General features: G+C 37.8%; 1 protein-coding gene across 1 annotated transcript in view; it reads right to left on the bottom strand.

The window, feature by feature from the left end:
* Positions 1 to 296: 296 nt before the first annotated feature.
* Positions 297 to 14,313, bottom strand: part of Tmem71 (transmembrane protein 71) — a 34,973-nt gene continuing 20,956 nt past the window's right edge. Inside the window, exons 7-9 of the mRNA XM_051160513.1 lie at positions 7,446 to 7,507; positions 7,288 to 7,348; positions 297 to 309 (exon numbers count right to left, since the gene is read on the bottom strand). Coding sequence (XP_051016470.1) covers positions 297 to 309; positions 7,288 to 7,348; positions 7,446 to 7,507 — 136 coding nt within the window. The remainder of the gene's footprint in view (positions 310 to 7,287; positions 7,349 to 7,445; positions 7,508 to 14,313) is intronic.

The following is a 14,313-nucleotide window of genomic DNA, read 5'->3' as shown; positions in this document are numbered from 1 at the left end:
AGCTCATGTTTTAAGGGTTTCAGCTTATGGCTACTTGAAGGCAAACATCATGATAGAGAGATAACGCTGACACATTGGTGCTTACCTCATGGAGAGGAAGGGACCAAGTCGCACCACACCTTTTAAGGGTATCTTTCCAGTGACAAGTTATCTTTCTAGGTCCACTTTCTAAAGTTCCTATCACTTCTCAACTATGTCACCAACTATGGACCAAGCCTTCAACCTGTGAGCCTGTGGGGGCATTCCAGTTCCAAAATACAATATAGCACATATCATAATCGAGATGTGTTGAACTCCTAAATGTGAGCTCTGAAATAAGAGAAAATAAGAGAAAAAGGCTTACTGATACTGACTTCAACATAGTTTTTTTTTACTACCTTATGAAATCTCAGGCAACAAAAATAAAAAATAAACATGTGGGAGTATATTAAATTAAAAACTTACGCACAGCAAAATGGTAATCAACAAAATGAAAAACACAGCAGTGGATTTAGAAAAATGTATGCTATGTTAGTTCATAAAATACATAGGACAGTCATATAGTTTAAAGTGAAAATACACAGTCAGTTTTGGAGATTCCTGAATTCAAGGCCAGCCTGAGTTATGTAGTGTATTCAAGGCTATCTTTGATCTGGAGAGTGAGAGATCCTGTCTCTAAATCCAAATACTAAATAAATAAACAAATAAATAAGACAAAACACAAATAAACAAGTAAAAACAAACGAATAGAAATCCAAGTAATCAAGGTCAATAGTTGTGTGAAAAGGAATATGCAGACAGGTAAATATAAGTTACATGCTACACACACTATATATGTAATGTGATGGTATGTCGGCTTACTTATTGATATAATTCCACCCAACCAAAAAGGTACAGAAACAAAATGGCATTATATTAGTTACCTTTCTTATTGTTTTGACAAAACAACTGATGAAAATAACTTAAGAAAAGAAAGGTTTATTTGACTCAAAGTTTAAGGGGATACAGTCCATCATGACAGGAAGGCAGGAAGCAAACAGGAGCCTGAGTAACTGGTCACATTGTGTCCACAATCGAGAAAAAGAGAGAGAGAGATGCTGGTGTTCAGCTCCCTTTCTCCCTCCCTCCTTTTTATTGAGTCCGAGACACAAGCCCTTGGGGTGTTGGTACCCAAGTTCAGAGTAGTTCTTCTCTCTTCAGTTAAATCTCTCTAGAAGCCACCACATAGACATACTTAAAGATGTGTATCATGGGTGATGCTAAATACACTCAAGTTGACAATAAGTATTAATCATCACAGATATAAAACAAGATCAATTTGATATTACCATTGTAAAGTATATAGTTTCTATACATAGACATTTTTCTCAGAAGGCTGTATCTGAAATTTCCTGGTGAGAGGTAAAACCATTGGGTGTCTTTTCAGTCAATTACATAGTTTTACCATTTTTATGTGTTTTAAAACACTAATATTTCCTTTATTCCATACTTAAGGAATTTTTATATATCATATTTCATTACAACTTAAATGAAAGATGATCAATACTCCCTTGAAATTAAAAACAAAACTTAGTAAAGAGAATTATTCAAGAGATGAATTCCTATTCCAAGAAATGACTCTCCCTTTCTCATTTTCCATCAATGATAAGCCACTTACTCCCTTAGTCTGTTTCCCGTTACTATAATAAAATACTCAAGGCAGAGTACTGAGTAATGAAAAAAGATTCTCTTGGCTCACAGTTCCAGATATTCAAATGTATGGTGCCAGCATCTGCTTCATTCTAGTAGCGCTTTCAAGGTGGACTGCATAACATCACATAGTGGATGTAGGAGAAAGCGATCATGTAGCTGGACAGAAAGCCAGAGACAGACTGAGGGACTGAGGGCTTTTACATTCTGAAGGAAGTTCCCCAGTGATCTAAGGATATCCACTGGCCCTGTTTCTTAAAGGTCCTATGACCTCTTAACATGGACATTTGGAGACAAGCCGTAGCATCTGTTTTCACCATCTAACACCAATGCATGTTTTCAAAAGCGTACATTTATTGTATTGTATTTACAAACTATGTCTACTTCCTATGCTTGTCGCATTGTTTGTTAAAGCAGGTCAGCAAGGCATATCTGCATGCTGGAAGACAAGAGTTATCCACAGCCCAAGCTTCTCATAGAATTCCCTAATTAAAATTAATGTTTGAGGTCCACTGCCTTAGAGATACAGGGAACATTGCTCCAGGTGGTCTGCCCTCTGTTACTGTCCCCTGTCCCTTCCTTTTCAACTGATAGTGCATGTGAAAGAAAGGAAAATTGATATTCTTGTCATGAACCAATTACCATTACAGGTGGAAATTGAGATTTTTAGAAAGAAATTAAATTGTCAAGTTCAACTTTTTCCCGAGTTATCCATTTTCTCATTCTGTTCCAATAAAGTAGTTGATTTTTAAGAAGACTGCACATTACTGTTTCCAGATATTCAGACTGAAGACATTCATCATAGATACTCCTCAAAGGCTGTCAAATCTAGATTCGAGGAAAGAGAAATAAATGAATAATTCATACACACATACACACACACACATACACACACACACACATTATCTAACCATGCACAAACTAGCTTGAACAATCATAACTAGGAAGAGTTCACAGTACATCAATTTCCTCCCTGGCAGTTTTCGGTGCACTTTTCTCCTAGGCTAGGCAGACTTTCACCTTTAAAGCTCAACATGGAAGTTGGGATATTACCATTTTATAATATGTTTTTCATTTGCATCATGTGAGGAGTACAGCCTAGAGCAGGGATTCTCAAGCTTCTTAATGCTGTGAACCTCTCATACAGTTCCTCGTGTTGTGGTAAACCCAACCATAAAATTGTTTTTGTTGCTTATTCATAACTTCAATTTTTCTACTATTACAAATCATAATGTAAATATCTGATTGCAGGATATCCAATATGCAACCCTCTTGAAAGGGTTGCTTGATCTTCTAAAAGGGTCATGACCCAAAGACCTAGAGTGTAACATGGTTGGAGTTTCCATATCTTAACTCCCTAAAGTTAATGAATTCATGTATCATTAACAGGAATTAAAAGTATCCATCTAACAGTAAAGAGCATACTTGGATTCTGGTTACTTTTTAAATGTTAACTTGGCATAACTTACTCACTTGAGATGAGAGCCTCAGTTGAGGAATTATCTAGATTAGTGTGTCTGTAGAGAAAATTGCCTTAACTGTTCATTGAGGTGAGAAGACCTAGTCCATTGTGACAGCACCATTTTCTAGGCAGGGGAGTCCTAACTATATAAAGAATGGAGAAAAGCTAGCTAACAGGAGAAAATACACATTTGTTCTCTTTGCACTATGCTAGCTACAATGTGGCTAGTTGCTTGAGTTCCTGCCCTGATTTTTCCTTAGTGATAGACTGTAACCTAAAACCCTTTCTTTTCCTATATTGCTTTTCAGCAAGACATTTTAATATAGCAGCATAAATGAAATTAGGACAGCATGCTACCTGTTTTGGTAGCAGAGTGCCTGCTATAGGTATGTAGAGCATTCAGACTGATGCCTTAAAAAAATCATTGGATGCATAGGATACCCGTGATGACTTTCATGAACAAAGCTGAATGATGAATGACCCTCACAACTGTAGACTTTAAAATTAAGGAGGAAGGCAGATGACAAGAAATTGATTTATGATACAAAAGGAGATATGACTTGAGAGGACTGAAATGCCAAGGAGGAGGCATCTAATTAAAATCTATCCTTGCATAGTACAAAATGAGTGTGGGAGGGCTGCAGTGTGGATGTCTGTTGAACTAAACTCAGTGACTTCCCCCTCCCCCACTTCCTTAGACCTTTATCGTTGATTGTGTGAGGAGACTGATGAGTCATTCTTGACTCTTTTTATTAATAACCACATATATGTCTCATTATCTTTTAGATGCATCTAGGTAAGAAGGAGAGAGTCGCAACGTCTTTAATACACAGGCACAGAACTCTTTGCTGCAGAAAGTCCTTCAAGCAGTGGACCATCTTTGGGCTGATGAATATGTATATAGCAGCTATAGCTATTTTGAAGGCAATAGGGTGATACAGTCCTTGTTTTCAAAGATCTTCAATATAAGAGAGTGTGTACATGAAAACTGGTAAGCAGGAAACAGAAAAAAAAAAATAAAGAGACAGTAAGAGAAGAGGGAAGGGGAGAGGGAGGAGGTCAAAGTATGTACATAAATCATCAAAGATGAGCTCTTTTCCCATAAGTGAGGTGTAGAGGAGAATTTCAGTGCAAGATCGACATTCAGTCTTGACATGTTTGCTCTTAGGAAAGAACAAAGGAAGAGCTCAGTGACTGAAAACCAGTTTGGGAAGTAACAGTGACAGGTCAAATCACACAGTGCCTTTTCCAGGAAGACTTGCCTTTCCACATCCTATACCTTTCCAAGTGTGGGGAAACTTCCTTTCTGGTGTTCATTTGGCTTAAAAGATCCATACTTGCATTTATCATATAGAAAAAAAATTTACCCTGCCTATTGCATGTATGTGATGTACTAAGCTCTGAAATATTAAGACTGGCCACATGCCTTGGTTTTGTGACCTTGGGACCCATAGTAGAGACTTATTTTTATAACTATTCAGATGAGCTGTACATGGTACAGAGCATAGTTACCAATAAAGTTTTGGTAGTTTAAGTTATGCCACAAATCAAGAGATAAAAGTTACAAGCAATCATTTTTCCAAGATTATCATAGTAAAGGTCAAAGAATTACCCAAAAACATTGTAATAACTAAAGACCCTCAGGAAGTAGGAGTCAGAAGACCTAGAATCAGAAGCAGAAGATAGCCTCTTCCTGACTTTAGAGCCTAGAGGCCCTACCCTCACCTGCCACTTTAGGAATTCTGCCAGCACCAGAATTGTTGACAATTCGTTTTTCTGATTTTAATTTTTAAATAAGAGTAATATATACATGTCTAGTGATTTAACAACCCTTAACAATGTTACCACTTCTGAAATTTGAGTTCTAAAGTAGCTCTTTAGGTGAAAATTGCTTTTTATTTGATTGATTGTTTATTGTGGAGATCAAATTAAGGCTTTGTGCATTGTAAGCAAGCTCTATACAATTGGAATACACTCCAATCCACTTTCTTTCTCCCTTTTACTTTGGTCACTCTGATGTTCAAGCCTGGGGTCTTAAGCGTGCTAGGAAATGCTAGGGTCATTTCTGTTAGCCTAGAACTGCCTGGATGTATTTTGTCTACAACCCTAGGCAATATGGTTTTGCTGGCATTTTGAGAGACATTTCCCATAATTTCTAGCCATTCAGGTTTCTGAAGACAGCCATTGGTGGTGAAAAACAGCACTGAGAATCAGGGTCTTTTAAACATGGTGCACCCCAGATGATGTGTTTGTGAACTCACTGAAGTTGTGGTTGACTGCACAACATCTGTGTGAGGAAGGGCTCATTAGCATCCTGTCGCAGGAGGGAGAAGGGCTCACGAAGCCCCAAGGGAATGGTGGTTAGGGGAAAGGTGTCACGTTCTTCTGTGGTTTAGCCATTGATAAGTTGCTCATGCTCTAGTGTATAGCCTCCTGCCTACGCTCATTTAAACTCAGTGGGTCACAGATGAAAAAAAAAATATGTGAAAATAGAAGGGGGAGTTGGCAAAAAGGAGGATTTAGCAGAAGTAGAGGAGCTGAAATAAGGTAAGACAGGGTAAAAGTGACTAAAGTTTGAGTATTATAAAATATATTGGGACTCTAGATGAGAGAAGCATGGGAGAATGGCAAAGTAGAAGAATCCAGAGGGTCCTAGAAACCTACAAGTAGAACATTATGATAGACAGATTTGGGCCCAGGGGTCCTGCTCAAACTAAGGCACCAGCCAAGGACAATACAGGCGGTAATCTTTAAACCTCTACCCAGATCTAGCCAATGGACAGAACATTCTCCACAGTTGAGTGGAGAGTGAGATATGACTTTCACACGAACTCTGGTGCCTCACATTTGACCATGTCCCCTGGAGGGGGAGACCTGGTGGCACTCAGAGGAAGGATAGCAGGATACCAAGAAGAGACTTGATACCCTATGAGCATATACAGGGGAGGAAATCCCCCTCAGGAACAGTCATAGGGGAGGGGAATAAGGGAAAAATGGGAGGGAGGGAAGAATGGGAGGATACAAGGGATGGGATAACCATTGAGATGTAACAAGAATAAATTAATAAAAAATTTTAAAAATAAAATAAAATATATGTATTTTATATGTAATTCACATATATAAAATTCATATCAATAAAACTGTCATAAATAAATATTCATTTAAAATACTTGATCCTTCCTAAAAAGCTGTAGATATGGCTGGAGAAGGCAAGCTTGTGAGTCTCCACTTAGATCTAAAATTGCTTAGACTATAGCTAGGAAGTAAATAGCTATCTTTGAAGAGTTTTAAACAAATGTAACTAACCAGAGTTAAAGAACAGAGATTTGGGGGTGACCCCCACAACCAATTATCAAAGTATTAGATTCAACAAATCTCAGTTGTATCAATGGCTGTCTTCAGAAACCTGAATGGCTAGAAATTATGGGAAATGTCTCTCAAAATGCCAGCAAAACCATATTACCTAGGGTTGTAGACAAAATACATCTCCACTCACTCAACTGTGATTTCAGAATCAGGAACAAGATGCCATAATAAGGATGCAGAGAGTGCATAGGTCAACAAACTGATTTGACTTGCAGATCCTGCTCTATGTCCAAGCCATTGCATCTAATTTCAGCCACCACACTGAAGGGAAGGTCATCAACCCAGACTGTCGTGCAATGAGACAGCACTGGGCAGTCTGCTTTAAATTCTGTGAGCATCTCTCAGACACCGAGAGCCCTGTGGAATCCTCATTAGGAGAGGTAGAGAGGGAGAGAGAAATTGTAGTTCATAACATCATTTCCCAGGCACTTTGCCAGGCATTTGGGAAGCTGTACCACAAAAAAAAAAAAAAAAAAAAAAAAAAAACAATCTTAATATGAGATGCTTTGAAAGTGCAATGCTATGAGTCTATAATGACACTTCTGAAAAGAATTGAGTAGGACACCGATTTTCCTATTATTTCCAATGTCTAGGGACCTTAAAATACAATTTTATTTATTTTGAAAATAAAGCATAATTCTATAATTATCAGTAAAAGAAAATATTCTTCATATGCTGATGGGGACTGTTCCTCTATATGGCCTTTACCATCTCTTACTTAGAAGAAACCTACAAATAGCAGATTCTGTCATCTTGGACCAGACAGTGATGATACCGGAAGTAGTGCTTACCTAACACAGGTGGTGGCTTTGAAATAGCTGGTAAGGTTGAGAAACAGTGATTTCACAATATCTTAGGTAGAAAAGAGAAATACATTTATCTTATTTAAATGACTGTAATTGGAATAAATTCCAAAAATTAAAGCAGCAATCTGGGAGACGTTACTTACAAGCTATTGTGAACATCAGTGCACATGTAAAGATTCTGGCTAATTCTCCTCCCATAAACCATCTGAAACAAGAAGATTGTTCAGTTTTAGCATATTGTTAACCCTGCATTTCCAGCACATGTAGTGGTTTTCTTGGACTAAGAATAGACTCTTAATGTAAAGATTTACTATACAGCTGAAAAATAAAAATAGCGTGTATCAGCAAAAAGGATAGGTAGGACAAGGAATGGCACCAGGGAAACCTAAACTAGAAACACATGGATATGCTAAACAGATTTTTTTTTAATTTTTATTTTTCCTTTTAATTATATGCGAGTCTATGTGTGTAGGAAAGAGAGTATATGCATGTGAGTGCAGTGCCCATGGAGGCAGAAGCCAGAGACAGTAGATCTCTCTGTAGCTGAAGACTGTTACGTGCCACCTGATTTGGAGTCTGGGATCTGAATTTGAGACCTCTGTGAGAGCTTTCATTCTTTTTTTTTTTTTTTTTTTTTTAATTAATTTATTCTTGTTACATCTCAATGTTTATCCCATCCCTTGTATCCTCCCATTCCCCCCCCCCCATTTTCCCATTATTCCCCTCCCCTATGACTGTTCCTGAGGGGGATTACGTCCCCCTGTATATTCTCATAGGGTATCAAGTCTCTTCTTGGCTACTTGCTGTCCTTCCTCTGAGTGCCACCAGGTCTCCCCCTCCAGGGGACATGGTCAAATGTGAGGCACCAGAGTACGTGAGAAAGTCGTATCACACTCTCCACTCAACTGTGGAGAATATTCTGACCATTGGCTAGAGCTTTCATTCTTAACTGCTGAGCCTTCTCTCCAGCCCTGTAAATTGATTTCCAACAGAAACGTAAAAGCCGCTAAATGAAAAGAAAGTCCTGTCAACAAATGGTCTTGAAACAATTGAACATTTGAACGCAGAAGAACAAACCTTCACAAGTAGAGCTTTTCTCACACAACGTTGAAGTTGTAGAGGCAGAGACTATGACTACATTATAAACCAGGAAGTGTAAACCTTCTAGAAAAAGAATAGATGAAATCTGCATGACCTTGTGTTTGGCAATGAATTGCTAAATACAGTATGAAGTGCAGAGTCTACCAAAGAAGAAATAAATGATTAAATTTTCTGAGAATTAAAGAAAGTAAAGGGTTTTCTCTGTGAAGGACACTTTAAAGAGGATGAAAAGACAATGCAAAGTTGGGAGAAAATATCTGCAAATCATGAAACTATGAAAGGAATCCTATCTAGATTACATGAGAACAACCAAACCTCAGCAATAAGGGGGCTGAATAATAACAAAGTATAATGGCACGTACGTGTGAAAATGCCATAAGGAAACTTGTTACTTTGTATAATAATTTAAAAATAAAACCCAACAACCAGAAAACAAGTAACTTTCAAAATGGATGAAAATGATGAATATACATCACACATCACATCTCTACCAAGAAAATATGCATATGAAGATAGGTATTTAAAGCAATGTAAAATAAAGCAAGCTAACATGCTGGCAATGACTATCTATTTATCACAATGGCTCAAACTACTTTGCTGAGCAATGATCAGATATTTGCCAGAATCATTGAACACCTAAATGGTGCTAATAAAAATTACCAGTATTTTATGAGAATATTTGCATCTATGTTCATAAGGGATATTGATCTATATTTTTTTTCCTTTTTTTATTGCTGAGTCTTTGTGTGGTTTGATATTGGGTTTTGTATAAAGAATTAGGAAATGTCCCTTATCATCTATTTTGTTGAATAACTTGAGGACTACCAGCATTTGTTTTCTTTGAAGATCTGGCGAGTTTTGCACTGAATCCATCTGGTCCTGGGCTTATTTTGGTTTTGAGATCTTAATTACTGCGTTTATTTAACAATGGGTTAGAGGTCTATTTAAATTGCTTTTTCCCTCTTGATACAACTTTTGTCGGTCAGCTATATTAACAAACTTACATAGGCAGAAGCAGGCAGATCTCTTTGAGTTCATAGGCAGCCTGGTCTGCAAAGCAAGCTCAGGATAGTCAAGGCTATGCAGAGAAATGCTGTCTTAAAAAGCCAAAAATAAAATAAAATAAACAAAATAAAATAAACAAAAAAATACAAAAACAAAAATAAAACAACAACAACAAAAAAACGAAAAAGAAAACTACTCCCTTATGATTCTCTCAATTTCCTCACTATCTGTTGTAATGTCTCCTCTTTTTATCTATAATTTTGTTAACTTAGGCTTTCTCTCCCCATCTTTTGGTTAATTTGGCTAAAAATGTATCACTCTTACTGATTTTCTCGAAGAACCAATTCTTTGATTCATTGATTACTTGTATTTTTGTTGTTGTTTCTACTTCATTGATTTCAGCCCTGAGTTTGATTATTTATTCTCATCTTCTCTTTTCGAGTATTATTTTTTTCTAGCTTTCAGGTATGTTGTTAAGTTATTAATATGACATCACTACTATTTTTATGTAGGATCTTAGTATTGAGAACTTGCCTCTTAAAACAGCCTTCATTGCATCATGTGGGTTTACATGTGTTGTTTCTTCGTTTTCATTCAATTATGAAAAGTTTTTAATTTCACTCTAGATGCTATCTTGACCAAGGTTTTATCCAAAGGCTCAAATGTAGCGGATTGGTCAGCTTCTGTGAGTTTGGATGCTTTCTGCTGATTCTGTTGTTGTTGATAACTACCATTGGTCAGTGTTGGTCAGACAGAATAAAGGGTGTTATTTCAATGTTTAAAAGTATCATTTGAGACTTGTTTTGTATACCAATATGTTGTTAGCTTTGGAGAAAATCCCATGAGCAGCTGAGACAACTATATGTTCTTTAGGGTTTGGGTGGAATGTTCTGTAGGTGTTGAGTCCATTTGATTTATGACATTATTTAAACTCAATCATTTCTCTGTTGAGCTTTTGTCAGGGTGGCCTGTTTACTGGGGAGACTGGAGTGTTGAAGTTACCACTGTCACTGTAATAAGGTAAAAAAAATCCATCAGGATGTTGGAGACCTCCAGGATAAGATGCAGAAAAAAGATTGCTGTATTTAGCATAAATGAAATTCAGATTTCCTTCCATAGGAAGGAAAGAGGCACCAATCTAAATATATTCAGGAAATGGAGCTTCAACTGGAAATGCAAGACCAGAGATGGAGGGAATTACACATAACTATTGTGTGTGCGTCAGTAAGGTTCCCTCTCATGGGCGTGTGAGTTATTAATTCCACAAGCTCTGCACACATACAATAGCAATGAATCAATTCAGTGGGAAGCAGTGAAAACTCAGTCTTACCACTGCCAGAGCAGAAGCCTGAGGATAACCAAGGTGACAGGGACACCTGGAATTTGTCATGTGGCACTGGAATAGGGTGTGTATAGATAAATAATTTCCACATGTGTGTACACCAAGCTTATTATATATGCACAAATGTTCCTCGTTTCTGTCTACAGATGGCCTAGAAACCATCACATCCCAATACCAACAAGTAAGTATATGTGGCACCTAGATCTCGTAATGTTCTACAATAAAAGAATTTTGGGAATTTCAGAGAAATGACTAAAGCTAGCACAGGAAAAATACAAGATGAGTCTGAGTTAATTGTTTTTATAAAGAATAATTGAAATACTAAGAAACTATGATTCAGAATATATTTTGTGGAAGAAATAAGATTTACTGATCAGGGAGTCGGGATAATAGCATTAGAGAAACAGAAAGCTAAAGTGACTAAAGGCTTTTGGTTGAGCTGACCATGTGAATGTGAACCCTACAAACAAACTTTATTTTATCAATTCAAAGGAACATGTATATTCTTTCAAATCAGAAGGCAATTAACAAATGATGGTGACTTAAATGTAGTTGTCATTTACATGGTGGTGCATTGTCATTTGACTATGTCTTCATATGTTTATTCCTAGTTGCTATACTGTCATGATTTCAAGTGAACTGTGTAAATTGTTGGTGTTATACATGTTGTTTGACTTTAATTACTATTAAATAGCTTTTTATAAGAAAAAAACCACATGTGATATTACACGTCTAACTCTAGCACTTGGGAAATAGAGTCAAGTAGGAGTGCACGGTCAGCCTGCTACATGGAGAATTAGAGAACAGCCCAGAAGAAGGAGAATATCACGCTACCCACAAAAGCTTTGACCCTAAATCTACCCTGCCTACAAGATGTGTAGGGATAAAGATAGAGCAGAGATTGAGGGAATGCCCAGCTAATGTCTAGTCCAACCTGAGACCCACCCCATAGGAGAGAGCCAACCCCAGACACTGTAAATGACACTTAGCTATACTTGACGATATGAGCCTTGCATAGTTGTCCTCTGAGATGCTTCACCCAGCAGTGGATCAAAACAGATGCTGAGACTCACATGCAAACATTAGGCAGAGACTGGGGAGCCTTATGGAAGAGTGAGGAGAAGGATTGCAGGACCCAGAGGGGACTGGTACCCCACAAGAGGAGCAATAGAGTCAACTAACCTGAGCCTAGGGAGGCAAATAGACACTGAAACACCAGTCAAGGACCATGCATGGATTGGACCTAGGTCCTCTATGCATATGTAGCTAATGGACAGCTTAGTCTTCATGTAGGCCTTCTAGTAAAGCGGGCAGGGGCTGTCTCTGACATGGAATCACTTGCCTGCTTTTTGATCACTTCCCTCTGGTAGGGCTACCTTGCCAGGCTACAGGAGGAAAGGATGCACTCAGCACTGGTGCAGCTTAATGTGTTGGGGTGGGTTGGTGTGACATTCCCCTTTTCTGAGGAGTAGAGGATAAGGGGAGAAGGGGAGAAGGAGATAAGGGGAAGAGGGGGGGGAAGGTGGGACTGATAGGAGAGGAGGGAGGGAGCTATGAATGGGATGGAAAGTAAATAAATACATATGTAGATATAAACCCTGTTTCAAAAAAACAAAGAAAAAGAAACACACACACACACACACACACACACACACACACACACACACACACACCTAAGTAAATATAAAGTATATAAAAGGCCCATAGGAGCCAGTCTTCAAGATTGCAAGAGTGATGAAATGGGAAGTTTGAGGAAGTTAAAAAAAAAAAAAAAGAAAACATAGTGTTGAATTATAATCTCAGAGTACAGAGTAAAACTCTGTGAGGTAGGGAGAGGAAAAAAGAATGTTATGGGATGAATATGATCAGAATGTGTTATCTATGTGTATGCAATTGTCAAAGAATAAATGCATTAAAGCTCATTTTAAAAATCCTTGAGTATATATGGATATGAGTAAATGTTTAAATTTAGATTTTTCAGTTTTCCCCTAATGCACCTTTTCTATCCCAGGATCCCATCCAGGAAACACATTTTGCTTAGTTAGTCATCATGTCTCCTTTGTCTCCTCTGGAATGGCAGGCAGCATGGTCCTTGATGAACTTACTGGCTTTGAGGATGACTTCTAGTGTGCCAAATGTCCTTCATTTGGGTTTTCTCTTTATTTTTCTCTTGGCTAGACTGGGGTTCGGAAGACATGCAGGTAATGTGCCAATCTTCCTGCATCTTGTCAAGGGCACACCGCAATAATCAGTCATTTCATTGACGTTGACCTTGCTCACCAGAGGTGGTGCCAGCCAACTCTTCCCACTCTACTGTACAGACACCATTCTCCTTAGTTCCTTAATCTGCTCTTTGGAAACCAGTTTCTAGACACAGCTCACACAAAAGGGATATGGAGGTAAGTTTTACTTCTCAGGACTATGTATCTACATATGTTAAACCTAGAGGTTACACTGAAAACCCTGTTAAATGTGAAATGGGGTGTCCTGGCCAACTTGCAAGTTCGGAACACTCTAACTTAAAGGAATGCTGACTGTGACTGCTCTGCATAGTTTCTTCCAGCCTTTATTGTAGTAATGCACATTATCAGTTTCCAATTTAGGGTATGTAATGAAGACTGTTACAATCTATTTTTAGCCAGAGAGCCTCCTCCTTTTGTTCTTTTAGTCCCATTGTGATCTAAAATGTTTCTTAAACCTCATAATTAAGTGGGAGGCCTGTTTTTAAAATACCAACTCTCACTTGGCCTAAAATCATACTTAACTGAGGGAATCTAAGAGTTGATATTAGGGGGAAATATCAACCTTCCAAAGCAATATGGAGCATTTGATCTTCATGACGCAGGGATTGAGACTGAGTAGCACTTTTCCACCAGAGTCCAAATACTGAGGACCATAGGGCTTCAATGTTTATTTTTATTTCATTCACCCATTCAAAACTATCAATAAACTCTTGTCATTGAGGATACAGAAGGGAGGGTAATGCATTGATGCTAGTTCTGGATTGCTCATATTCTTTAAGAAAAATTTTAAATTTTATCTATTTGTGTGTGTGTGTGTGTGTGTGTGTGTGCGCGCGCGCGTGCACACACACACACACATACACATGTATGCAACAGGACAACTTTAAAAAGTTGTTTTTTTCTTTCCAGTGTGAGTTGTAAGCATTTAACTCAAGACACTAAGCTTGTACTGAAAACACGTTTGCTTGCTAAGGCATGCCATTACCAGATTGCTCACATTCTTCTGGTGAGAACTAGATGATTAATATTTAGATGGCTGAAAATATAGTAATGAGTCAGGGGTAGAAAGTGCTCTGAGGTAAAGGAAAGCAAGGCATATGTGTAATGAACAGAGTTGTAGTGTCTATATATACTTGCCAGGGAAGTTCCCTCTAATATAGAATTTGACAAGGTTCAACAATGAAGTAAGATCACATGTTATTAGTTTAGTGAAGTAGACTTATACTGGGCAGAGGGTACAAAGACTCTGAGACATGAACAGGTTTTGTACTTATAGGACTTGAACATTTTCCTAGAAATTTTGCAAAAGATAGACCAAGA

Source organism: Acomys russatus, chromosome 17 (assembly GCF_903995435.1).
Source record: "Acomys russatus chromosome 17, mAcoRus1.1, whole genome shotgun sequence".
In the NCBI taxonomy this organism is placed as follows: Eukaryota; Metazoa; Chordata; class Mammalia; order Rodentia; family Muridae; genus Acomys; species Acomys russatus.
This window is presented reverse-complemented; position numbering and strand designations above follow the sequence as displayed.